This window comes from Leopardus geoffroyi, chromosome C1 (assembly GCF_018350155.1).
Source record: "Leopardus geoffroyi isolate Oge1 chromosome C1, O.geoffroyi_Oge1_pat1.0, whole genome shotgun sequence".
NCBI lineage: Eukaryota > Metazoa > Chordata > Mammalia > Carnivora > Felidae > Leopardus > Leopardus geoffroyi.
In genome coordinates, this window is record NC_059328.1 from 167,113,030 (window position 1) to 167,130,555 (window position 17,526).

At 36.5% G+C, this 17,526-nt stretch overlaps 1 protein-coding gene across 4 annotated transcripts in view; it reads right to left on the reverse strand.

Moving 5' to 3' along the window:
• Positions 1-13,194: 13,194 nt before the first annotated feature.
• CCDC141 (coiled-coil domain containing 141) overlaps positions 13,195-17,526 on the reverse strand; it is a 207,975-nt gene continuing 203,643 nt past the window's right edge. For all 4 annotated transcript variants that reach the window (XM_045480374.1, XM_045480376.1, XM_045480375.1 and 1 more), the window contains 2 exons: positions 15,993-16,846; positions 13,195-13,817 (listed from right to left, as the gene is read on the reverse strand). In XM_045480374.1, coding sequence (XP_045336330.1) covers positions 13,550-13,817; positions 15,993-16,846 — 1,122 coding nt within the window. In that variant the 3' untranslated portion in view covers positions 13,195-13,549. The remainder of the gene's footprint in view (positions 13,818-15,992; positions 16,847-17,526) is intronic.

A 17,526-nucleotide genomic window follows, 5' to 3' on the forward strand; every position in this document is an offset into this window, starting at 1 on the left:
TATTGTGTATGGAGTCAAAAATATACTTCAATGCTAATAACATGAATAGCAAGTTTTCCTTGGTAAATTCTACTCACAGAAATGGCAGCAGTAGATGTTAATAATCTTCTAAAAATTAGATTAATTACAATATTTAAGTGAGCACACCATGACTCAAGTTTTTAGGTCACTTGAAATAGTATACACTGGGAACTCAGGCTGTTAAACTTTCCAAAGAGTATTTAATGTTGGCATGGACTTGTTGGCTATTTATGCTCATTGGTGGGGCATGTAATTCTGAGTGTAACTGCAAGTTACACTGCAGAAATCAGAAACTGTAAGTGGTTTCTGCTTTCCCCCCAAAGTAGTTCTAAATAAAGAGAATATTTTTTCCCATTCTGAATAAACCTTTGGCATATTGTCAGACAGATAAGCATTATAGCCATTATAATATGCTGGACCTGCTATGACCCTAAGATGTTTAGTGGGGCAGAACCTGTGGGTTTGGAACTAGAACATTGCTATTCTTCTGGTACCTTCTGGTTTTGCAGATTTCTTGGTGGCATTGCCTAAATCCCACACATCATCAAAGTTATCTGACTGAACATGTGATGCCTAAATCTGAATTCATTTTCAAACAGGACTCTACAACTCTCAGAGTGGTTTATATCATTCTAATTTCTTTTACTGTTTCTACTCTAGAAATCTGTCAATCCATGTCAATGTTTCTATGGAAACCAGTGTTGAATTCTTCCATTTTGCATCTTATGAATTTGGAGCACAGATGTAACCGGCAGGAAATTATTGCATTCAAGGCTTGAACTCTTTAAAACTCAAAGCATTTTCTAAAACAATGTTTCTCAAACTTGAATATGCATAAAAATGACTAGAGAATCTTTCTAAAATGCAGGTCCTGATTCAGTAGGTCTAGGGTAGAATCTGAGGTTCTTCATTTTCAGAAGTTCCTAGAAGATGTTGATGTTGCTGGTCCTCTGTAGCAAGAGTTTACAAGACACCAGATAAAAGCAAGCAATTGACTTATAGCAACTTAATGTTTAGGACGTATAGTTCCACAGAACTTGGGAAAAATATTTTTCTCCTACTTTATACCAACCCTTCACTTAAAGAAATCAGGTTTAAAAGTGGGGGCTGTCAAGTGTGGATACACAATGGAGAAATGTTCCTCTTTTCTAACAATCTGAAATTCTGCAGATCGGCTCACACAGGCTAAATCTTAGAGGTTTTCACCACAGTGTCTGCATACCAACCTGGAGGAAACTTCCCTGAAGCTAGCCCAAATATTCTCAGGGTCACTGGTGGAATGGTTATATGGATACTGATGAGGATGCCTGGGATGACTTTCTGCACCGAGTCTTTGTGAGACTTTCAGAGGACAACTATTATGAATATAGATATAATTAGATGCATTCATATATAAGTTTCCAGGTATATACGGACATGTATGTATATGTGTGTGTCTCCTCCAAATGAGAACAAAGAAGAACCCTTAAAAAAAAAGAGAGAGAGAGCCCAACACCCCAGGGAAGAACATTAAACACAATGGGAACTGGGTTTGCATTTCCCTTTCAGCACAGAAATAGTTCCCATCCTTCATCCCATTTGTTATTGCATAATATTGTGATAGCTATTGTTTGTCATCTTGTCTTTACCATAGCACCTGTTTATTGCCTTAGATAATATTTCCTGTTTGTGTCTGACATGGAATTGCATTTCAGCGAATTTCAGCCCCACAGTTCCATGAACCTGAGAAATATTCAATACAACTATTGGGTTAAATTATCTATGGAGCATACAATTAGTGACTTAGTGCCAGGCAAAACAGATTCACTATTATTTCATTTCTCCTAAACATTTCTCATTAAAATCAATGACATGGCAAGAAAGTATAGGAGAAATGAATTCAGTAGCTAGTTCTTTTTTCATAGAGAAAGGATATGCTCATTGGTGGGGCATATAATTCTTGAGTGTAACTGCAAGTGGTTTCTGATTTTTTTTCCCTAAAGGAGATTTAAATTCTTTTTTTTAATGTTTATTTATTTTTGAGAGAGACAGAGAGACAGGGTGCTAGCAGGAGAGGGGCAGAAAGAGAGGGAGACACAGAATCTGAAGCAGGCTCCAGGCTCTCAGCTGTTAGCACAGTGCCTGCAGGGCTCGAACTCACAGACCTGAAGATCATGACCTGAGGTGAGGTCGGATGCTTTAGGGGCTGAGCCACTTAGGCGCTTCTCCCAAAAAGAGTTTTAAATAGAATATTTTTCCATTCTGAATAAACCTTTGACATATTTCCAAACAGACAAGCATGATAGCCATTATAATATGCTTAACCTGCTATGGCCCTACACGACTTAGTAGGGCAGCACTAAGAATTTGGAACATAGAAGTTTACTATTCTTCTGGTAGCTATTTTGCCTAGTTCTTGGTAGCATTGCCTAAATCCCACACATCTTCAAAACTATGTGACTGAACATGTGATGCCTAAATGTGAATTCATTTTCAAACAGGACTCTACAACTCTCAGAGTGGTTTCTTGTGAGAAATCAGTAAATTTGACTAGAGAAAACTATCTTCACTTGCTTTTATTACTGACCTGTTATAAAACAGATCACTATACTACAACAGGATGTTAAATAGGAGTATATTCCCTATCAAATAATAAACATCATGATGATTTTTCCACTTGAATTGAGCAACTGCATTTATTAAGAGCATTTGTGAGTCAATATTTATACAAGATAAACATCCCCTATCTGCAAGACGGAATGAAATAATCAGATTAAATGTATTACAGAGATTTAATGTTGAATTACATTTTAAAGAGCTCCCAGTAGAGCAAAGAAACAGGTAGGTAAATTCTATTGCTTCTAGGTACTTAGTAGACATAATATACATTTCATTATCTGCATGCATAAACCATTAACAGTAAAAAAGAAATGAACACACAAAACATTTGTTCTTGAAGTAATCATATATACTTTAATAACTTTAAGAAATGAGCTAGAGAAATCTGCCTTTAAGGACCACGTTCAGTACTTCATATGGAAAATTCAAATACAATAGCCAATGGATTAAAAAAAAACACAGCAGCTTCTTGAGCATGACTTACGATATCACATTTAAATAGAGTCAACCTCCAAGTTCTATATTGAAATAACTCTTTTAGGATTTCTACCTATGAGGAATTTAAATGGATTTATATTTGAAGTTGATATATGTGTATATAGATTTGAATAGTATTTTCCCACTTCCATCTGTTATCTAGGAATTCTGTTTGAAATATACTGGCTTTTAATTGCACATTTTTAACACTGGAGTTGGGCTGAGTATTTTATCTTGGAGGATGCATATAAATACATGTCTGTATTATACCACACTAAAATAAGAAAAGCCTGTTTCTTCATGAACTCTTAGTCATCAGTTGCTCATAGCACTGTTACCATCAACATAAAGTGTCTTTCTAACCTCATTACGTCATATGTCACCTGGGCATCTTATATATTACCTAAATCATATAGATAAGAACTCATACTAAGAAACAGATACACGTACACACACACACACCCCACTTGTAACGCCAAGATCCAAAACACTTAAAATGGTTTTTATTAATTCACAGTGATACTAATGACATGTGATATGCTGTGCTATGTAACAATGATTAAGACAACCAAGCATAATTTTTCACATTTAAAGAAACCATAGATTTTCCTTAATTCTAAGGTTCCCTGTGAGATAGCATCATCCCTCTGGCTGAATTTTTACCTATGATGGATTAGAGTCAGAGCACAGAATGGGACTCGTGTCAAGAAAACAAGCCCCTGTACCTTAGACTGTGATCATGGCTTGCATATGTACATTCTTCATGATCCATTTTGAATTGTAAATGTGAATTACTATTTGTTCAAATATATACTATGCTGCCATAGGTTTAAACAAAAACTACAATGAGTACTCTGCTTGAATATCCATTTCTAAATCCTGGATGGGATCTTAACAGTACTTCGCTGTTTATATGATTATCTTTATAAAGCTTTTGATAAAATACAAGTTTAATACTTGCCTTTTGTGGTACATGAGTTAGTTTTCTTTTATGTCATAAATTATAATAGAATTCTATTTTGGACAAATGATGTAGATAACCAAAATTCACCTTCGAGAACACAGAAAAGAGAAAGCACTTATAGTTACTATTTGAAAATACAAAATGAGGGGCATCTGGGTGGCTCAGTCGGTTAAGCGTCCAACTTAAGCTCAGGTTATGATTTTGCAGTCCCGTGAGTTTGAGCCCTGCGTTGGGCTCTGTGCTGACAGCTCAGAGCCTGGAGCCTGCTTCCATTTCTGTGCCTCCTTCTCTCTCTCTGCCCCTCCCCAGCTTACACTCTCTCTCTCAAAAAAAAAAAAAAAAAAAAACCATTAAAAAAATTTAAAAAAGAAGAAAATACAAAATGATTAGTTTCATTGAAATTTCTAGTTCAATGTAAGTGCCAAAGTGGCCATTTGTATTCTATCCTTTAATTAATTAATAGACCAAGATACTTTATGGAACTGATTATTTTTAAAAGTGTGATACAATGTCTGACATATTTTAGTTCTGGTTTCTATCAAAAAATCTTAGAAGTATACTAGTAGCATGAGCACATCCTTGCTGTTAGGAAAGTACTAATCCATGAAAGATACATTCGTTCTTGTAGAGCAGCAGAGTACTAGCTGATAAATCATCCACTCTGGGATTTGATGTCAGAGGCCAAAAGGACTCCTTTTCTTCTAGTATTAAAATTGTTATTGTTCGAGAAAGCTCAGCCTTACAATGTTATAACTACAATGTCTTTCTAATTTTTCTCTCTTGGTCTGTTGATAATGACAATGGCCAGCAAATGATCACATTTGATTTATGTTCCATATCAAGTATCCCCTTGCCCTGGTGAGCATCATCTCCTTCAAATAATATATCTCTTTTGAAATCTCCTAAATATCATAGAAAGCTGTAAGAACAATCAAATGTGAAGTGTTGCAAGTAGATGACAAGTATCCATGTTGTCTGTAACAAGTTTGTGGAAAAGGGACAAATTCATGTTGCCTGCCCTTGCCCCTGCCTCTGAAGATGCCTGATTCACTGTGATTCATTAATTGCTAACTCCTTGTCTTTCTCCTGGATGCAGTTGTTGCAGACCTTCTGCTTCTGATAAACTTGCTCTGTTTACTTATTGATTCCAAGAATTTTTGGTAGATTCACTGGGATTTTCTACCTAGAAAATCATGATACCTGCACATATAGTTTTATTTCTTCTTTTCCAACTTGTAAAACTTTTATTTCCTTTTCTTATCTTATTCACTGGCTAGGAATTCCAGTACAACATTGAATAAGAGTTGTGAGAAGACACTCTTACCTTCTTCCCAATTTTAGGGGCAAAATGTCTAGTCTCTTACCATTAAGCATGATGTTAGTTATAGGATTTTTGTAGATATTTATCAAGTTGAGGAGGTTTCTTCTGTCTAGTTTTCTGAGAGTTTTTTTTAAATTATCATGAACACATGTTGGATTTTCTCAAATGTTTTTCCTGAATCAACTGACAGACATAAGCATGTAATTTTTCTTCTTTTGCCTGTATATGTGGCAGATTATATTGATTGATTTTTGAATACTGGACCAGCCTTGCATACATGAACCAAATTGCACTTGTGTAAGAAATATGATTTATTCATTGTTGTATTTGATTTATTAGTATTGTGTTGAGAATGTTTATGTCTATATTCATGAGAGATATTGGCTATAGTTTTCCTTTAATATCTTTATCCGTTTTTGTATTAGGGTAATTCAGATCTCATAGAATGAGTTATAACTGTTCTCCCTACTTCTATTTCTTAAAGAGATTTTGGTGAATTGGTATTATTTCTTCCTTAAATATTTTGTAGATTTACCAGTGAAACCATCTGGGCATAGTACTTTATTTTTTTGGAAGCCTAGTAACTATTGTTTTAATATCTTAAATAGATATAGGTGTGATTCACGTTGTCTCTTTCTGCTTCTGTGAGCTTTGGTAGTTTAAATATTTCAAGGAATTGATCCATTTCATCTCAGTTATCAAATTTGTGGGCAGTTTCTTACAGTATTCCCTTAATAGGTTTTTAATATCCAAGGATCAGTACGATGCATTTTTAAAATTTTTTAATTTTATTTAAATCCAAGTTAATTAACGTATAGTGAAATAATGATTTCAGGAGTAGAATTTATTGATTCATCACTTATATATAACACCCAGTGTCATCCTAACAAGCCCATCTTAATGCCCATCACCCACTTAGCCCATCCCGCCACCACTCCAGCAATCCTTAGTTTGTTCTCTATGTTTAAGAGTCTCTATGGTTTGCCTCCCTTATATTGATGCATTTTTATGTACTCCAAAATATTTAAACATTTCCCTTAAGATTTATTTTTGACCCATGTGTTTTTAGAAGTATGTTTAATTTCCAAATATTTGGAGATTTTCTAGCTATCTTTCTGATTTCTAGTTTAATCCCGTTATGGTCTAAGAACATGTTTTGTACGATTACTATTCTTTTAAATTTAAGTGAGGTGTGTTTTACGGCCAAGAATGTGGTATCTTGGTGAATGTTCCATGTGAGCTTAAGAAGAATGTGTATTCTGCTATTGGTGAATACACTATTTTATAAATGTCAATTGGATCTAATTGATTGACAGTGCTATTTTAGATCGTATATATCCTAATACTTAGGTGTGAGTAGTCCCATTTATTGAACTTCTCTCTTCTTTACACTGTGTCACACTACACTTTCGTATACTGGCTCACATTTCTAACCACAGCTTCCTTTTGTCTTCTCCCCTACCTGGAGGCCATTTTTTCCTCACTTTGATTACATACTACCTTGTTTTTTCTTTTTCTTGTTCTTGCAAATAGGTGTTCCAACAAGTAGCCAATTTTTCTTGTTCTTGTTCTTGCAACTACTTGTTCAAGCAAGTAGTAAATTCATTAGGACTTGTCTTGAAGGACTCTTGCTTCCTTTAGAACCCCTAGTGCTATGGTGCACATGGTGGGCAATGTTCACATAGAGGATGAATATAGTTGTTCACTGATTAAAATGTGTCAAGGTGATCCCCCAAATTAAGAAGAGAACTGAGGCCTTCTAGAACACCTGGGAGTGCTGGTTTGAAAGGCTGGTTGGTGTCTATTAATGAGTGTCTCTGGGAATTTTTTCACCAGAGAAAGACTTGAATAGACTTTTCTAGAGCATGGTCCTGGTATTGCTTCCTGAGGCTGCTATGACAAAAAACCACTGGGTAGCTTAAAACAACAGAAATTTATTCTTTCTCAGTTCTGAGGGCTAGAAGTCCAAAATCAAGGCTTCAGTAGGACCATGTTCTCTGCAAAGTCTCTAGGGAAGAATAGTTTATTATTTCTTGTTCCTTGCGGTTGCAATCTCTGGTGTTCCAGAACTTGAAGAGGCTGACAATACCACCAATCTCTGCTTTTATCACATGGCCCTTTCCTGTGTGCCTCCTTTATCTCCATGTCTGTTATGGTCTTCTTATAAGAACACCAGTCACTGGATTTAGGGTAACCCTGATGCTATTCAACTCAGTACATTCCTCTAATTGGGTAACAAAAAATGTCATGCAGACACATTTTATTGTGGCCACATCTCCCCTAGGGGTCTCCCCACATACATTTCCTGAATCTATAGGAAATTCACATTGAGAGTGAGGATGAAACCCCCAGCTGACATTCAGTTTCCTCACCCTGATGTTTGGCTATTTTTCCCTTCCTGTCCTACATTTCCCAACACTTAGTAGAACGTAACATACAACTCATTCAGGCTCCCACATATCCCAGTTCCTCAGAAGAATTTATTTTTTTGGTAGGGGAAACAATTGTATTTAATCTGATAACCCAGACCAGGATATGATGAGAAATTCTTTTACTCCTTTAAGAGTAATAGAAATGATAAATACTCATTTTAAGAGGCATCTTCTAGAGCTGCATTCATTTTAATCAAAGGCAGGCCTCTGAGAGTCAGCATGGCAATTGTGGCTAGGGAAGACACTTTGGAGCAGATGGGAATTTTAGCCTTTCTGATCCTGCCAGGTAACTGGTTTCCTACTTTGTCTGCATTTACAGTGGCCCTGTTTGCCAACAGCTTGTTTGCATGTGGGTTTGCATAATACTTATTACAAAGAAAGGTTCTCTGGCATCATGAGAATAATATGGGTTGGAGACTATTCACCATGAATAAGTTATACTTCTTTATATATTTCATCCTTTGAATTTTTATCTTCAGGAGATTTCATTATATGATTTTTAATGCTAACATGAGATAAAAATACCATTTTGTAGTTGTTGGATCAATAAGGTTCTTGGAAAAGAACAGTTGTTGAATGTCAAAGGGAAAAGTTTATTTCATTAGCTAGCTCTGGAGCTGTTATTTCACAAGTATTGATATTTAAGTGGGTCCTAAATGGAAAAAAGCCATAGCAGGGAGCCATCTGAATACAGATTGAAAACATCAAAGTATATAACTATTATTCTTCTGATTTAAAGAAAGATCAGGTTGGATAAAGGTTTTCCAGCTACTCCTCTGGTTAAAATATGTTTCAGTTTCAGCCAGTCTTTACTGTGCTAATTGGAACTATATGTACACAAACATTCTTGTCCATACAGCTCTTCCTACTCCCTTGTTCCTTAAGGAGAATAGGTGTTAATTTTATATTATAAAAAGGAGGATACAAAGAATTGGATTTGCCAGGTCCTGGCTTATACAAATGAAATTGCCATTGAACAGAAGAAAGATCTGGCCAAACTCCAGAATCAAAGATTTGTTCATCTGGAGGAATGTCATGCATCCAACTTCCACCCCTGATGCTTGGGTAGCTGATGATGTTATATAAACACTCACCAACACAAGGAACAGTGGTGTGGGGATTCATGGGTAAAGGCCAAATTAGCAGCTTTGTGCTTTCCATTTTAAGGTTGAATTCATACACAGCTGATAACATTCAAATCTCATCTCATGTAATGAGAGCAGAGAAAATGAATTGTTGTTGCTTTAAGGAGGACACTGTTTCATTTAGTGAATGCAAATCTTTTGGCTAATACAGCTCAAGATTCTGCTAATGGAAAACAGTGTGTTATGCTTTGGCATTTGCATTGACATGCACAATATCAGAGCATACTAGGAGCATATATTTTATTTTGTTTCAAATAACTGTTTCATGGACAGACTTAAAACAAAGTACATACAACAGGAATGTCAAAAACTTCAGATGGCAATTTCTAGTAGGGAATAGTCACAAATAAAACAAAAACAAGTGGAACAAGGTACAATATTTTTGCCTTTGTTCATTTGGAAATCAATTAATCGAAATCCTTGAATTTGGTTCTTTTAAAGTTTACACATATGAATGAAATGTTGGTTTTAAGTAAAATCTGTATACAGCCAGATTACTGAGACTATTGATTACTACAATAAGATACTGATAATTTGTGGGGTGTTGGAAGAAGTACATAAATTGAGGTTTTGGCATTTTGGACATAGTCATTGTAGTATGCCTACATACTTCATGACTAGAACCTGATTCTGATTGGTCAATGGACATAATAAAAAGTAATAATCAAGTAACAAATATATCTTTCTCTTTTCACATTCCTCCACCCCCTCTCTCCAGAAAAAGAAAAAAACAAGCTGAGTGTATTTTTGTTGGCCTCTAATAATTCAAGAAATATTTATTGAATATGACTATGTCTTAGGTGCTGGGAATATAGTGATGAACAGGGCTGTCACAGAGGAGACGGATGCTCAAACATGCAATTTCAGTATTATGTATCAAGGGACATGACATGGGCAGCTCAGGTTCTGACAGCACACATAGCAGGAACATCTACACTGGACTTGATGGGTCAGAAGGCTTCCTGGGGGAAGTTGTATCTCAAATGGACCAAGAAGGATATGCAGTAGTTAAGCCACATGAAGATAGGTTAGCATATAGGAAGGAGTTCTGGGAATAAAGGACAGAGAGAAGAAAGAACATGATAGGTTAAAAACCTAAAGTAAAATGTCACCGTGTGGGGGGATCAGAAGCGATGGAATAGAGGTTGGGAGGGGAGGCCAGGTACTAAAAGGCCTTGTGCACCACTTGAAGAAATTAAAACTTGAGTGAAGTAGTTAGAAGGTTCTTGCAGTCATCTATTTTAAGGCTGCATCTTGATTATAAGTGATGGTTAGCATTATTGAATAACTAATTGTTTACTGCTTCTTTTTCCAAAGATTTTAGAAATTTTAGAATGTGTAGAGATCTGAATGTAAGGATTCTGCATAAATTTCTCTTTGAATTGAGTATGAAAAAAATTTTACCACCAAATGTTTATACACTTTTTATTAGAAAATCAGAACTGGAAAGCTCGGTTATCATGCCTCATAGGAAACTCAAATTCATTTTGTTCTGCATTCCTTCAAGGTGTCAAGTATATGTTCCTTTTAATCTTCCTTGCCATTTATATTTTCTTGTTGAAAAGTGTTTTGGTATTACTAACTGTCCAGAATTTTCTTTAAAGTAAATGGGTATAAATGTATATATATATATATATATATTTTTTCAACGTTTATTTATTTCTGGGACAGAGAGAGACAGAGCATGAACGGGGGAGGGGCAGAGAGAGAGGGAGACACAGAATCGGAAACAGGCTCCAGGCTCTGAGCCATCAGCCCAGAGCCTGACGCGGGGCTCGAACTCACGGACCGCGAGATCATGACCTGGCTGAAGTCGGACGCCCAACCGACTGCGCCACCCAGGCGCCCCATAAATGTATATATTTTTAAATAGAAACATCACTTGAATTTTCCAGGTTTTTCATTTTTAATCAATAAGTTTAGTTCACACTTGCATAGGGAGAATTCTTTTATCAAGACAGAAATCCAGGCAAAAACAAAATCACATGTAAGTCTTTGAAATTAAAATATAGCTGGAAGAATAATTGAATAGTTAATTATTGTTCACTGCTGCTGGAATTACTAGATAGTCAATCAATAGTGCAAAAGAATAGGTAGGTAGGTAGGTAGGTAGGTAGATAGGTAGGTAGGTAATAGGTAGGTAGGTAGATAGGTGAATACTTGGATGTATGGATGGATGGATGGATGGTTGGATAGATGAATGGTTGGACAGATAGACTGATATATAGATAGCTAGCTGAACTATATATCTTGACCTATATATCTTGAATATCAGTATAATGCTTTTTCCCAGTATTTGGGCCCTATGTGTGTGTACATATATGTGTATGTATATACATACATTTGAAATATATATCAAATACATGTTATATTTGGTATATATACATCAAATGTAATCAGAGGTTTTTATGCCTTATTTAGCCATACATCATGGATATACAATCCTCAAAGGATTAGCCTTTAAGTGGCATGCAACAGGTAAAGCAAATCAGCTATTTCCATGCCCTAATAACCTTAAGCCACAAATTTCATCAAGATGACAAAGTGGGAAGGGAGATCTTACTGAATTAACAGGAAAGAGACATAGAGTGGGAGAAGAATTTGTTACCTGGTCCTGACCGCCCTCTTTGGACATGAATAGATTTTACTATTTAGCTTCAACATGGGAGCAGCAGTTAGGCAAGAATGAAAAATATGTGAAACTGGACCAAAGATTCCCTAGGATGCTATATATAAGCTTTTAACAGATTTCTGTCAAAATTTGGAAGAAAATTAAGTGATTTAATTTTTTAATTAAATTGAATACATAGGAAAAATATGTCAGCTTTACACAACCACACATTTCATGTCTTCAGATAACCTTCAGTAACTTTTTAATATTAACTTGAATATATTACATTTAAATATTATTATTGTAGACAGTCTTGCAGCAACATAATTAATTCCTTCTCTTCATTAAAATATGTAGTAAATTATTCTTTCAACCAATGATTTTACCCTACCATGACAAGACTATGTTTAAAATTTAAAAACAAATGCCTCTCTCATTCATGTTTATTTTTAAAAGGAACCAGAAAAAGACCCTCTTTTCTGAATGATATATTTCAGAAATGTATAGAGCATTCTTCAGTATTACAGTGATAATTAGAAGGATAGAATTCACCTTATGTTGTCTTATTGTCTTATTATTCTTCTTTTTCCCTTTTATCATACTAAATGCATCCTACTATGGTTAATTTCAAGTCTTTGAATAAGATATAGTCTTACAAAATTAGAAAGGAATTTGACTTCCAATTCATAAACCATCAACATCCCACACGGGAAAGCTTGGAAATCACAGACTAATATTATTCCTTTAATATCCTAAAGAAATAGCATCTGAAAGAGAAGAGTGGGCAGGAGGCAGTGTGATGATAAATTACATCAACCAATATAATTACGTTTAGCCTTCATAGAATGCTTTGCATTTCCAAATGTTTACAAGACATGAAACAAAAATGCTCAATTGCCCAAGAGGTAGATGATGAACCCATTTTCCAAATGGGAAACTGAGGCATTGAGATGTCTATACCACAAGCTGCAAAAATACTCAGTTGAAGAATCAAGATTAGAAGCAGGAAGAGCAGGTTGCTGGTGTATATACATGGCTACCTAAAAGGTGACAGTGGCATGACAGGAATTATGTTGGTCCATCTGCAGCCTGTGCTCCATTTTGCTCTATGACATGTACAGCTGATGGAAGTTTGAAACTTCATTTGAAGTTAACAGCACATCTATTCTCCACCATGAAACCCATGAGATCAGCATGAGGAATGATTATTTATGATGGCCTCCCCAGACTTAGGAAGGAAGGCTAGGTTGAAACTATATAGAATGTATTTCAATAAATGAGATAAAGACATAAAACAAAATGAAAGGACACCTTATGCAATAATGAAAACCACAACTTCAATATTTCTACTGTTATTCTACAAAGAGATGTTTATGACCACAATTAAAAACAAGTTATTGGGGGTGTCTTGGTGGCTCAGTCAGTTAAGTGTCTGACTCTTGGTTTCAGTTCAGGTCATCATGTCATGGTTTGTGAGTTCAAGCCCTGTGTCCAGCTCTGCACTGACAGTATGGAGCTTGCTTGGGATTCTCTCTCTTTCTCCACCTCTCTCTCTGCCCCTCCCTGCTCTCCCTCTCTCTCTCTTTAAAAATAAATAAACTTAAAAAAATTATCAAACAATTGAATTTGAAATTTAACTCACATCTTTCTACTGAAATGAACCTTAATATACATGCTCTTAAACTGGGAGGGAATAAATATAGTGTATTTTACTGTGCTTTTGTCTTGAACACATCTCTCTAGAATACAAAAATGTATGCTTATCCACTGCTAATAATTTACCAACGTCTTCAAATATACTAAAACACTAAAGAAAATGTGATTATTTCACTGAGCAGTGGGATTAGCTGAACAAACAACATGACCAGAATGGGGGTACACTTCATGGAGGATGTTCTGTGGGAGATACAGGAAAATAAACAACCATAGCATTGTTCTTTAGGCTCATGAAAATGACATCCAGGAGTGCTAACCCCACAGTTACTGTGTGAGTACCCAGTACATTAGGGACACACTAATATAGACGACACACAGCGTTATCCAGTTTATTCTTGTGATTGGCGGCCTGTGGTTACCTGTCACGTGGAGGATGACATTGGAAGAGAGAATGCCATTAGAGTTTTGGGCCCGAGCCACATAGAGGCCTGCGTCTGCCTCGCATGCCTTCGGAATGAACACCGAATGTCTTGTCTCCTTGTGTAAAACCTGTAAGTGCCCATCTGCAGACAATTTCTGGCCCTTCTTGTACCTGAAGTAGAGAGTCAGTTTTTAAAGTTAGGATCACTGTATATTCACATCATTTCCAAGATCTAAAAACCATTGCAAACAAACCTATTACCACTGGCAATAGTCTCTAGTATTAGCAGGAACTTTGCAGCTGCCACAAATTCCAATGGGGCTGTTCATCCTTCAAGCAGAGGTTGGCGACTTGTGGCCAGAGAAGTGTGTGATTGAGTCAGACCATGTTTTTAAAAAATTGAATTTTTCAACAACATTTAACAATTGGAATATTGCATATAAAAATCCAGATATCCAACTACTCTTTGAAAAACCCCAGACCATCTGGCCACACAGGGCCACCATTTGCTTATAGCAACAATCACCTAGAGTGTGAAATGGCACACCTCTCTTTGGCCTGTGTCATTCTTTTAGCTGCTATGGAACAGCAGCCTGTGACTTCTGGGAATCTATGTTGGAGCAAGACTCATCCATCCCATCGTATTCGTGGACCCCACAAGATCCATGTCAGAGTATCAATATGCTGTTTTAGAGAAAGGCACTTATATAGCATTTCCTGGTGAAATGAACTCATTTAATTTCTATGAATTAATTTCATTAGAAGAAAATGATTTCTAATTATGAAAGGCATTTATGTAATTGGATTATTACTGTTAATGACATGTTTTGAAAAGTTTCCTATGAACACAAGCAGCTGCCTCTTTTTAGAAAGCAAATAATTTATTTTGTATATTCTAGATTCTTTTCTATTTATTTACACCCATGTTCCTTCGCCTAAGAAGTGGTGGCAAACCTGAGTCATTTTCTGTTCCCATTGCCTAAGTGATAACTTTGCATTTTTATGAGTGTCCTAAGCATGTATGATTCCAAGACTTTGCCAGTTGTTAATTGAGCAAAACTTAATTGTAAATCCAAAAGCAAGGTATCTTTTCACAATATTGCAATAGTTCTTCAAGAAATACTAACTAAGTTATTTGTTGTGTGGACAAAACCAAGAAACACTGCAGACGACATTTTCTTTGGGGTGAACTGATATTTAATAATGAATTAAATATCTTTCAAATTCATAAATATGAAATTCCTCATCTGTCAAAAACATGCAATTGTAAAAACAACAAAATAAAACAGAAGCACAAACAGCTGCAGTGTAGCATAAGTGCAGTTTCTTTTAATGATCTGAGGAACCAAAGTTTTCCCATAGATTCTTCAGATAACCACCTCACACTTCAAGTATCGTCAATGGGCACACACAGTCATCGGAACTGTTAATGTCTACCGAAATATTATGATAAGTAAATGTTACCTTACTTATCTTAGTTGATGAGTATGAATTCAGTCTCACCTATTTGTAACTTTGTCCTCAGATAAATCTACTTAAGAACAAAAATTAATTTTGTTTTTCAAAGATAAAAAAATTTCTAAATGTTTAGAAGTAACCCACGTGTTGAGAAAGTGAGAACTACTTTTTAAAACAACAGTGATTCAAACCCTGTATTCTGCAGTTTACTCTCTATTAAAACAAACACGCTAAAAAATAATGATGTCTCCAGAGGGAAATCCTATTGTTTACAGCTCAGTTATTACACCACCTTTCAAAAATGGGTTTATTACCTGTCACCGGGAGCAACTATGAAAGAAATATTTTTATTCCATCTCTCACACTGAAGAAATTTATGGAAAGAAATCTTAGTGAAACAAACAAATATCACAAAAGTGGTGTGTGACTCCGTTGGGAAGAGGGAAAAGATGAAATAGGCAAATGAAGGAAAAGAGAAAAACCCACATTCGTATGTTTTTGAATCGAATATGGGATGTTAGACTAAGAAAATGTCATGCTTTTGTAGACATAAACAAGGGGAAAGAATTTCAACCCATAGTCTTCAGAAATGTGGAATGTTAAACTAATACCAGAAAACAAAAACAAACAAAAAAGAACACAGCTAAGTTGCAGTGCTTTTGGAGTTAGTCAACTATTATTTTGTGTGGTTACTTTTCTTTCTAGGGGATTTTAGCCATGCTGGGACTACAGTCAGAGTTGGGGGCCGATGTGAGGCTGAATCATGCAGATTTGCAGTGTTGCAGAATATTAATCAGCTGTCCCTAAACCTTTCAGTTAGTGCACACAGAATGATTTGCTCAGTCATTCAATGTGTTTGTTTATGACTTGTCATTGTAAGCTACCCACCATGTCAGTGTAGGCTCTGGAAATCCTGTCACTTCAACTTCCAAAGTCACTGGAGAACCTTCCATGACAGTTACATTAGACTGAAGCCTGGAGAAATTAGGTGCCTGGCCAGCGAGGCTGACCATGGTGTTCTTTGCTGATGTACATTTAATCTCCTCTTGGGGGACTGTTTGCCTCTGATAGACCTGGCTGGAGCCTGATCGAAACCCAAGGCCTGAGAATGCATCCTGGGAAGCATGCAGCCTGTCTTGGGTTTTAGTGACATTGTTATCAGCATGCACTTTCTCCCATGTTTCTAGCAAACTTCCCTGAGCCTGAGGGTGCTGTTGTAAAGCTCTCTCATGCACTTCACTCAGCATGCTCTCTGGATGTTTAGCACTGATTTTGCAGAAGGCAGTACTTTTTTCCAAAATTCCTTGGGAGGTTAATGGGACTTCAGCTTTGAACTGGGGAGAGGGCCTCTCAAAATGACTTGAAAATGTTTCTCTCTTATCATTGTAAGCATCAGCAAAAGCAGCAGGTGGTGGGATGCCAGATTCCTGGGCCTCCCCTGGACAGCTGGCCCCTGTCTGCATCCTGTAGTTGCTCATGGGAAGGCTGCGGGGAGGGCTAGACTGCCCCTCCACTTCCATGTCAGCAGGGGCAAGGGGGGAATCAGGGCTTTCCGGGAGTGGAGGCAAGGAGATGTCATCAGGTGAGACACACTCATATTCTTCTCCCGAAAGCATGTCTGGAGGCAGGAGATGGCCTTGGACAGCATCCTCTTTGTCAGAGAGCAGCTGCGTCAGGTGCTGTGGGAGCTGACCCTCTCCTGTTCCATTGACAGTCAAAATATCTTCTACCTGCGCCTTCTCCTTCAACACAGAAAAGCCAAAGCTTTGAGTTAGTCATTGAGTTTTTTTCCAAGTCACAAACTCAACTTCAGACAGACAACCTAAGAAAAGCTACAGTGAATTAGAGCTCGGGGCCCTGACACAAGCATTACTGAACTTGAAACCATCTGTCTGTTTAAACTGGGCACAGTCCCATCCCATGACTAAGAAATGGGTAAACTGACCTCTAGTCTCTGAATGAAATGTGATAGACCTTATGAAAGAGAGGAGAGAAGGCCCTAGTTTTCATCTCTAATGAAGGGGTTGAATCAGATGAATGTCTTTCAAATCATGATCTGAGGAACCTTCTTCCACCGGCAAATTCTGCTTTGTTTTGTCTACATTCCATGTGAACACGTAGCTCCTAAACATCAGAGGCTCCCTTGTTAGGTGATCCCTCAGACCCTCCTAAGAATAACCCCTCTTTTTTTCCTTAGGAAAGCCATCCTTTATTATTATTATTATTATTATTATTATTATTACTATTACTATTATTATTATTATTATGGTAAAATATATAACATGAAATTTACCATTTTAACCACTTCTAAGTGCACGGTTCAATGGTATTAAGTACATTCACATTGGTGCAACCATCCATCATCCAGCTCCAGAACTTTTTCATCTTCCCAAACTGAAACTCTTTACCCATTAAACACTGA